The 11,068-nt window shown below is 36.2% G+C and overlaps 1 protein-coding gene across 1 annotated transcript; it reads right to left on the reverse strand.

Annotated features, from left to right (window-relative positions):
• Nucleotides 1-4,259: 4,259 nt before the first annotated feature.
• On the reverse strand, nt 4,260-8,806 carry LOC107494708 (V-type proton ATPase subunit C). The gene is made up of 11 exons (XM_016115745.3): nt 8,544-8,806; nt 8,393-8,461; nt 8,131-8,258; nt 7,936-8,035; nt 6,539-6,606; nt 6,321-6,462; nt 6,017-6,133; nt 5,666-5,791; nt 5,260-5,343; nt 5,094-5,173; nt 4,260-4,632 (listed from the first exon to the last, which is right to left on the reverse strand). The coding sequence occupies exons 1-11, from the start codon at nt 8,655-8,657 to the stop codon at nt 4,539-4,541; spliced, it is 1,122 nt and encodes a 373-aa protein (XP_015971231.1). The 5' UTR covers nt 8,658-8,806; the 3' UTR covers nt 4,260-4,538.
• Nucleotides 8,807-11,068: the final 2,262 nt, after the last annotated feature.

Consider the following 11,068-nt stretch of genomic DNA (forward strand, 5'->3'; position numbering starts at 1 on the left):
AATCAGTCGGAGTCAACCTAAAATACACCCAAAGAAGATCAAAAAATACACCCGAACAATTCAAAAAGAAGACGGGCTTTGTTTTTTGAGAACTTACATACTTGCAGTTTTTTCTTTTTTTTGCTATCTTTTTTTTCTTGAATAAAATAATAAAGGGCTTTTTTTTCTAAAAAAATATATACAGAATTAGAAGTAGAAGGTATTAGAAGAACAAAAGTAACGGTTATTTGAAAGATAAATTACATGCTCTGTGACGACTGGTTTACACTACTCTGTTCTGTGCGTCCTTGAGAGGAAGGATCATCACTTCCCAAGTTCACAGCCGGTAGTCTAAACAGATTTCATGTTATTCAAACGAAATATACATCCAACTTAGTAAACAACATACACCCAACTTGATCCACAAAATACACCCAAATTTTTTCACAGAATACATCCAAATCATGATAACAAGATTTTATTAAATAATAAAGCTTCTTACGTTTCAGAGGACACATAGCGACCTTCTGTCAATCGCAGGTCAGCTTGGTTCTCCCTGCGAAACAAGATACAATTATTAGCAAACAAAAGACACCAAAATCTCAAATACACAGCCCAGCAAGACATACCCCTCTGCAGCAGATTTATCAACGTTTTCCCTTAGCCATTCATCGAGTTCGTCACTTGATATTTCATATCTCTCACTACATTCATAAAATAAGACGTTAACAAAAATAATTACGATGATAGACCGTAGTATAGCTTACGAGGTACTGTCCCGTCAAAGTATTGATCTTCTTCAGGAGGTGAATCCTCCACAACAACTTTTTTCTTTTTTTTGTTGTGTTTACATAACGACCTTCTGTCGATCGCAGGTCAGCTTGGTTCTCCCTGCGAAACAAGATACAATTATTAGCAAACAAAACACACCAAAATCTCAAATATTATCCAAAGAAGTGCTTACTTTTTTGGTGTTGTTTTTGTTTTTTTCTTTTTCTTCTCCTTCTCCGCAGGTGATGATTCTTCGCTCCTATAAGTTAATAATAGACACTTCAGTTAATACATGAAATCTTTATAATGAAGCCAAAAGAAAGGAGTATTAATTTCAGGACATTACTCATCACTTGGTTCAGATTCAGATTCTGAATCAGAACCTGACTCCTCTTGCCTCTGCTTTCTTTTTCTTGAGTCCATTCTGGAAGGCAAACAATTGTCATTTAGAACATACTAAAAATACACCCAAATGAATTCACGAGATACACCCAAATGAATTCACGAGATACACCCAACTGAATATACATTATACACCCAACGCAGCAAACGAAACACACCCTGCTTAATAAGCTACATACACCCAACGTGATCAAACAAAATACACCCAACTCGAAAAAGAAATTACACCCAAGTATGGTACTTACTTTTTCCCCTTTTTGCCGGGGTGTTTTCTTCCCGAATCCTCTGAGTCTTCTTGAGCCTCAGACTCAGAGGTAGAAGTGTCACTGTCAGTAGTTTCTGTCTGCGAAGACGATGTTGGGCTCGCCTTCCTTTTTTTGTTTTTTTTTTATTTCTTGTTTTTTTTCTTTTTTTTCTTTTTTTTTCATTTTTTCTCTTGTCTCTGCCATCTTCACAATCCCCTAAAACATGAGATATTTTAGTTAGCAGCATTCAGGTAAATAAAATACACCCAACTTATTATGTTTACTTACCAAAATTTCCTCTCTTTCTGCAGTCATTCTTTCCACCAACTGCTCCTTAGTCCAGTTGGCAATCCAGGGATTTGGTGGTCTTTCAGTCCTGTTCTTGCCTTTGTTTTTTGAAAGATGAAAGTAGATTATCATCAGGGCGAAGAGGCAGCCATTAATTGCCTTCTTCTTCTTCTCCTTGTAGTCTGTGATGCCCTTGATCATGAAGGTCAAAACATGCCCCTCCCCCCAGTTTTTCTCCGATATGCCGTCCATCTTAAAAATTGGGGCCAGGTGCACGGGCGATATTTTGTTTATCGTCGTTGGCAAAAGGAACGCCATCTGTATGTAGAGGATGAATATCCTCTTGAACATCAGGCGTTCCTCTTCGTTGCCAACGCCGATTTCCATCATTTCATCGGTAAGACTTTTGAGGGTCTTACCCTGGAATCTTCTATAAATTATTTTGTCATCATCAAAAAGTTTCTTATACTCAACTTTCTCAGGAAATAGATCTCCTATAAAAAGGAAGACAACAAAGCATCCAAGTCGGTTCAAATACACCCAAGCATCAACTTAATATACACCCAAGCAACAACTTAATATACACCTATAATTTTGGGCTAATTACCTGTTGCATTGATGCCAAGCGCATCACCTATTTTTTTTGGGGTTATTTGAAAAGAACCATATCCTGTCTTCAGTCTGTTCTCCACAAGTTTGAAGTTGTTTGCCAGCTCCCTTAAGAGTTGGTGATCCACCCTTAGTGGTGGGATGTGCATCAACCCACCGAATCCAAGATCCCTCACAATCGCCTTCTTCTCCTCAGTCATGTTTCTGAACTTATCATTCAGGAGATGTGTGGCACATTTGAGGTCTTTAGTTTGGTTTCTTGCTGCCATTTTCTCTGAAACTAAAAATACACCCAAAGATATCAGTAATATACACCCATATATATATGACTCAGATACACCCATTAATAACAATAAGATACACCCATTGACAACAGTAAGATACACCCATATATATGAGTTAGATACACCCAAAGATATCAACAAGATACACCGATTGATTACAGTGAGATACACTCATAGATATTATTCAGATACATCCATATAGATATCAGTCAGATATCACTCAACCATGCTTCAATATCAAGCCACATTACAAGGTTAAGCAGTTTACACCCCCGAATCTACGGAATAAACCCCCAAAAATCAACAAAAATAGCAGGAGAACTTAGAACAACAACGTAGAATGACGTAGAACTTAGAAGAACGACGTAGAACTTAGAACAGTGTAACAAAGAAGCAAGAATAATAGTAATCCCTAGAAGAACGACGTAGAAGAAAAGTAAAATATACAGGAATCTTAATGGACTTACGTTGAGTATTGTTGCTTTGTTTTTTCTTCAGATTCTTCACGGAGAGTTTGATGGTGTTTTGATGGAGTTTTCGAACAACGATTTCTATATTTTGAAATTTGATTTTCGCTCGAAAATGGGAGGGTTTCCTTGTTTTCAAAGCGCCTTGAGAAATGGAAGAAGTGGAAGAAGTGGAAGAGTCTGCCATACGTAACCGTTCGAGTGATGAGCGCGTGATTTTGACGCGCCATGTTATCTATCTTCATGCGCGTGAGTTCTCTTTGAGCTGAGCCAACTTGTATGCTTGTAGACTTGTATGTGTAGCAGACCCGTAAAATTGTTACACGCTACAAATTATTAATCGAGCTCAAGCTAAATTAAGGGTGCTTTATTGACTCAAAATACCAATACTTCAGACAAAAATTAAAATAAGAAACTCCTACAAAATAGATTTATGGTCTTAAAAACAAGTGTCATAAAAATACTCTTTTCAAGAGTCCTACAATTGAAATTTTGGTAAAGTAGATATTTTTCTTTGAAATTTGTTAAAAATTTTAAAAATATCTTTAAATTTTATTGTTTCAATTTAGTCCCATAAGTTTTCAAATTGTATCAAACATATATCTAATGGCTAATTTTTCAAAATTAAGACTAATTCAGCAATAATTTTACAAAAATAACCTTTCACACAAACAAACTGAACATAATTATCATACATTATTATTGGATTAGTCCTAAATTTTTCGAATATTTAGCTGTCAGAAGTATATTTAATGAAAATAAAAAATTTCAAAAAAATCAAAACAAAATAAACGTAAGAATATTTTTAAAACTTTTAACAAACATCAAAGACAAAATATATTTTATCTTAAAAATTTTAGAAATTTAAAATATGTTAAATGTAAATCTTTTAAATTTTTGACACATTAAATAATTAAATACATTGAAAAAACTAAAACTTTCTACTTTCCACTCTCCTAATAATAATTTAAGTTTTCTTTTCTAACTGGATTAAAATAAGCAAATATTTAGAAAGAAATGAAATTAGAAATATAGATATCTGCTATTTCGAACTAGGGGTAGCAACTCCAAACAAGAACTAGATCCAGGTTTAGGTCAACTTTATGATAGTCTAATCCATCATCAACCCCCTTGAATTCTGCATTTGGGGTTAAAACGATTTCAATCCCGAAACTTTAATGTTAACAATTTTTCCGAGTGGGATGGATAAGCAATTGTATAAATTTTTCCGAGTACCATAATCGCAAACCAGAAAACATTAAAATTAAAACAAGTTGCTAATGATCAATCCCGGTACTGTCCTTACAATTTACTAGACACTCTTTAGACTTCTTATTGCTCCATTTATATATAAATAATAATAATGATAACAAAGAATGGAATAGGATAGTAGTGTACAAAATCTTCACTTCCTGTCCGGCATTGGCATTATTTCTGTCCAACGGAATCCTTAGGGGGACTCTACAAAGGGACTGGTTGGTTTCTGAAAGCACTCAAACAAGATTGATTGTGAAGGACACGTAGGGGTGGGCATCCTCACCCGCTAGGGCCGCCATCCCTACATCATCCTCAGACTTCCAGTATGAACTGCAATCAAAATATTCAAGGTTGTAGATGAGAAATTATGGCATTAACAAGAGAAAGTAATAGATTGAGAGACAGAATTCAGTATCATCTTCAGCTATTGACACCTCAAGATAATAAAACACAAGACTTCCATGAACTTTGCATGCTTATATCTATAAAGAGAAGCTAATTGCACCTTACGCCTAAGTTTTAGTTCATGTGCAGTTCAGCCGCAACCCTTAAAATATGCAAGTTGACTCCCTAAACTACCCCCAAATGTGCATTTTATCCAAAATGCATTAATTATACCCCTTGAACTTTGGTTATGTGCAAATTGTCCACCTGAATTTTGATATTAACAATTGATGGGAAAATGAGTCAAAGGGTCAATCTGCACATTTATGAGTGTTTACGGGGGTTTAGGATTAAGGAAGACTGATTTTAAACCAAATACAATAATATAGAAATTATAAGCCACTTGCCTGTTTGTGCTATCACTCAAACCTTCAAGGATAGAACGTACTTTCTTTTCAGCTTTTACAGATGGAGCTAAAACACATGCCTGGAATCGAACATAATATTTCTCAATGATAAACAGAAACTGAAAAATTGGAGCACTGAGCTTTGGTTTTGGAAGAACATAGTTACCAAGAAAGATGGTGGTAGACCATATCTCAGAATGCTCTCAGCAAATAAACGTACAGCACAGAAATGCATCCACGAGCTGAAAACCTTCCGAAAATAAAAAGTGAAAGTCGTTGGTGACAAACCACAGCATGTTTAGAATAATACAGCAAGCAAAAGTTATATCAGAAAGCGACTCCATTATAAATGTATGGTCAATCACTAAATATTTTAAATAGAGAAACTATGGACTGATGGACCAATCCATAATGTTGTTGGGGGGCTAGAATAAAGATAGACAGTCATCAAGATATTAAGCATGAAGATAGTCATTTAACCGACCATACTTGCCTACCACCTGTAAATTCATTTATGTAGTACTCAGAGCTGCTCCTGAAAATTAGCGTCAGTGAAAAGTAAAAGAAATTACCTCTCCATAGCTGGTATAGCACCACTGCAACAAAGAACCTCTCAAACTTTCCTGTTCCCGCATCAATTTATCTAACTCCTGCTTTCGCCCCTCGTGTGTTTCTGGACTGTATTCAAAATCACGAATCTGAACAAGACAGCAGAAAATTACATTAAACACCTCGAAAAACAATGAATTGAACTAGAACAATGCATATTAGGTGCCTCATGCATTCCTCTATCCACATCTTAATAGATTTTCCAGGATCAAATCTTAAATGAGAAAATGAATTTCACCAGACTAACAGATTGTATGCAGTTTTTTTTCTCCTTTTTCTTTTAATGTTTAAACAGGAAAAAAATAAATACTTACTTGAAACCCTTTTTCACGTGCACTAGTTCTGAAGTTGTCCGCAACACGATTGAAGAGTGTTACAGTGTAAAGAGCATATTCATTATCCTCATACAACTTCTTGGAAGATCTGGGGACCTACAATTAATCTAATCAGAATAAGGAATAAAGCCGGGAAAAACAAACATGTTCTCAAATATTAGACAGCTTAATGTTACTGGACTATATACATGATATACAGAGATTCAGTTACGACCAGTTTATGTAACCTCAAAGAAGGTAGCAACTGAGATTCATATTTAGCAGCACATATGGTTTATCTTACCACATAGTTTGTCAGTGTTTCGTAGCTTGCGAGCCAATCCTTTTGTGAATACTTGGAAACAATGGCAAGGAGAGTAGTTAAATGTTCTGAAGTTATAATATCCTCAGGTTTTACCAAGTTGGAAAGGTCACGGACAGCTAAGCTGGAATGGCAAAGTAGGTCAGCTAGGGAACGGTATAAATAATTTGAAAATTAATGTTGCAAAACAACATCCAGACCTTCCAGTTTGCTTTCGGTTGATAGCATTAAGCTGACTGCGGATATTGTTGTACTCAGAAACACGAACCTGAAATGAATGATAGTTTTAAGGTCCAAGCTGAATATTGAAAATCCAGTCTACTAAATGCAAAATAAGTAGAGATGTTTCTTTGCTATACTCCTCAAAAAAGGGGAGATAATCACAATTAAAAGCTCAAGAAAAACAATTTCAAGTTCCAAGACCTTTCTCAAATGCCTGGTCAAATATTCCTTTTGCATACATAAAACATTTCATTTGCAGAAACAAAGAGAGGGCCTTTTGAGCTGTTAGTGAAGAAAGGAGACACAAAATCGAGAGAGCAGCAGGGAAGAACCCTGAGAAAAAAAGAATTAAGATATTCATGGTTTCATAAAACAACAAATACTACAACTCAGATAAGCAATTATGCTTTCCCAATGGAAACCAACTGTCAACCGACATGTATCTTATCAAGTATTGAGAAATTTCAAGAGCATAAAGATCTTAGAAATAGACGTATATACACTATAGAAGAACTCATGGAACCCAATAATTCCATGTTTCATCTTTTAATTAGCATCATAAAGGAAATGGTGAATTGGTGATATCAAATCATTAATCATGCAAATGTCATGACATACAAGAAAAATAACATGTTTCAATGCTAGAATGGATTACATCTTCAACATTGCAACAGCAGAAAAATGACCTGGTTTAGGGCACTTATCATTCAACTACCTTACTATAGTCAACCTCACACAAGCACTAAAAGTTGTAAGATTTGACCTTGTTTAGTACAAATATGTTTAGATTTTATTCCAAGCAGTAAGAGAACACTTTGACAGTGGAATAGCATAAACTTTTTCTGGATCAGATGTTAACTTGTGAGTTTAAATCAATTTAGATGAGCCTTAAGAAGCTAGATCTACAGGATCAAATTGTAGCATACTTTTACTGTATTTATCTCAACGGGACATTACAACAACTAAATGAAAAATGAAAAAACAGAGTCCATTGATTCAATATTATGTACCCTTCTCATCAATATAAAAGTTAAGCACACAGCACCTTCTTTCCCCAAAACAAGACCAAGGCTGCACAAAACTGATTATCAACTTCTTTCTTACATCAGTTACAAGCTTGGAAAAAACATTATAGTAGCAATCATGGAAAATAACTAACAAAAAAAAAAATCATAAGAAAACAAGGACTAAGCATTCTGCCACAGCAGTTAGGCTAGTAAGGTAAGCAGGACAGTTCCTTAAGTTACTATCTCACTATAAGGCAATGTTCAGTATTATGGATACCATGAATGATAAAAGATAATTCATCATATGCTACTGCTCCCTATATCTTAAACCCAACAATCACTACAGAAGAGCAAGAAAATAGGAAAACCTTGAGATCATCCTCTATCTTTGCTACTTGACCATGAATTCCATCAACGATCTCTTTCAATGGCGACATAGTGGGGTACTTTGCTTCATCCCAAACAAATCTGAATTCATCAAAACACTAACTTTCAACACAGATGCAAATCAAACAAGATCACACAGAGGTCACAAATTTCCAACTACGGAATTCAAATGAAACCTGGTTAAATAGGAATCAACAGGGACACCATCGACAGTGAGACCGCTGCTCTCGACGCCGGAGATCCTCTCAAGTTCCTCAATCTGGCGCCGGATCTTGTGCGACACTCCTTCCATGAAAGTGTTGGACTGCATCAAACATTTCGCATTTTTCAACAGCGAAACAAGACAAAACAGAAACTCGGAGAATCGTGAATTTGCGGATCCACGATCAACGGAACAAGCTAATCGAATCGGAAGAAGGGGGAATTGAGTAGATTCACCTTGGCGAGATCATCGCTGAGAGAGAGGAGAGAGTCTAGGGTTCCGACGCGGAGATTAGGGATGTTGAACTGCGAAGTATCGAGAAGAAAATGAAGGGTTAAATCGGAAAAAGAAGAAAATGAAAGAAGTAAGAAGATTAATTATATATACCCTGTAGAGAGGGGTGTCGAAAGAGTGCTTGGAGATTTGATCCTGGAGCTGGTTCCAGAGAGTGGAAGCGGAGTTGTGAACGGGAAGTGACACCACCCAGTACCTGTTCGCCATTATTGATCGCTGTGTGACTCTCTGCTGTGCTCTGATGGGTTCTTCTTTAACTGTGAGGTTCCTTCGTTGTTTTTACGATGCTCAACACAATTCAGTAATTCATAACTTGAGAGAAGACCTTTTTGCCTGGGGCAACGTTAAAATGTGGCTATGGTTCGGTACTATGTGTCTATATCTATTATCAGTTATCAATTATCAATCATTACCCCTAGGAAGAAAAATAATACTAATGGTGAGGAATGTGAACAATGAATTAAAATTTGAAAGTAAAATTAAAATTGAAAATCAGATTATTAATTAATTATTTAATTTTAAATTTTAAAATTTAAAAAATTAAGATTAGTATTTAAATTTATTTATCTATTATTTAATTATTAATGAAGGTAAAAGTGACTGATTGAGAAAGAAAAAAATATTAAAATAAAATGTTTTAATAAATTAAAATTTAAAATAATTATTTTGTTAGAATAAATAAGTAAATTATTTAATTTAAGTAATTTACAAAATATTTTTTAATTTTTATATGTATTGATTATTGAACTAAATTTGTAATTTATTATTCACATTATTTAAATTTTTTATTATCTTTTTAGCGAAATTTTTTTATTTTTTATTATTTATCCTACTGTCACGGCCTTGGACATACTCCAACGCTACCGTGCCGGCACTCGGACTTACTCAATCTCTTGAGCTAAGACCAAATCAGCCTCACCCTCAATACTTAGCAAGAAAGCTAAGAACACAAGAGAACACAAGAGAAAGGAAGCTTTGGTGGAAAGAACACTTTATTGCTCAAGTGTTTGTTACAAATGATTCACACACCCCCAAACTCTAACTCTCACCCCTATTTATAGCCATCCACCTCATCGATGGATGGTTAGGATTAAATCTAATCAACGGTCCAGATTAATCATCCAGAACCTTCTTTACAAATATCTATCATACCACAACTCTCTAAATGTTTCTAGATTATTCCATACCACTCTTTATACTTCTATATACATCTATACTCTTCTAGAATACTCTATGACCTTCCAGAGTCTTCTAGAACCTTCTAGAATATTCCGGAACCTTCTAGGACATTCTAGAACGTTCCGGAACCATCTAGAGTATTCTCAAACACTCCAGAAAACTATATAAACACTGTTAAATCTAACCTTCTAAAAATTTACCGTGACATTCTCCCCCACCTAATGCGCAGACGTCCTCGTTGCGTTCTGTTCATGATAGCGCTCTAGGTGTTCTTGGAATTGCCACAGATCTTCACGAGCTTCCCAACTAGCTTCAGTTATCGGAAGTCCTTTCCACTTGATCAAGTATTGGATACTTGGTGGTACTCCTCTTCGTCGCACGACGCGATTAGCTAAGATCTCTTCGATTTCTTTATCAAAGGACCAAATCACCACGAGCGGAGCACGACTCGAGTTACCTCTACTCAGTTCATCTTAGTCTTCATGATATGGTTTCAGCATACTTACAAACCTTGCGAAAGGCTTTGAATTGTTGTGGAAGAAGTTTGATCATTACCTTGTCTCCCACTTGATAGCTTGCATGCCTCCTTTGGGCACGAAAGCCTTCTTCTTTTCTTCGTAATACGTAGTCGCTAATCGTACTCTTGTGCTTCAACTCCCTCAACTTCTTCCTTGCTTCATAAACCACATTCTCAGGGAAGAATTGTCTTTTCAATTCCCTTTTGAAATCTTCCCATGTGGCTATGTTGCAAGTATCCTTTTTCCATATCTACGCACTTTCTCCTCCACCACAAAGTAGCATTATCAGAAAGGTAGAGAGCTGCAGTGCGTACCTTTATTGCTTCTTCGACCACCCCTTGGCCTTTGAAGTACCTCTCCATTTGCCATAGGAAGTTCTCCACCTCGAGCGTCCCTTACGCCCTTGAACTCCTTTGGCTTGGGGAGATCAATCTTTGTTGTCTCCCTTATAATGGTTGGTCGAGATTTCGCCTCCTCGAACCAAATTCGAACTTCCTCAAATAGCTTTAAGGAATTCTCAAGCTTCTCTTCAATTTAGAGCATGCTTTCTTTGAAAGCATCTAGTTCTCCTAACACGTGAGCCTCGAGGGTCTCCTTATCATGTTCTATCCTTTGGAAACGCTCATCCATAGAGGATAGAACATTCTCCAACACAGAAACTCTCTCTTCTAGGAAGTTAGAGTCCTTACCTCTAGGTTCACTTGAAGAACGGACCTTCTTGCCTCCCCATTGAGAAGGAATAGCATTCCTTCCCCTTTGAGACTCAATATGCTCCATGGTGATACTAGAAGCCATACCCACAAATCACTTGTGCTCCCTCTCGAACCTTACTCGGATACCAAATTGTCACGGCCTTGGACACACTCCAACGCTACCGTGCCGGCACTCGGACTTACTCAACCTCTTGAGCTAAAACCAAGT

This window comes from Arachis duranensis, chromosome 6 (assembly GCF_000817695.3).
Source record: "Arachis duranensis cultivar V14167 chromosome 6, aradu.V14167.gnm2.J7QH, whole genome shotgun sequence".
Classification (NCBI taxonomy): Eukaryota; Viridiplantae; Streptophyta; class Magnoliopsida; order Fabales; family Fabaceae; genus Arachis; species Arachis duranensis.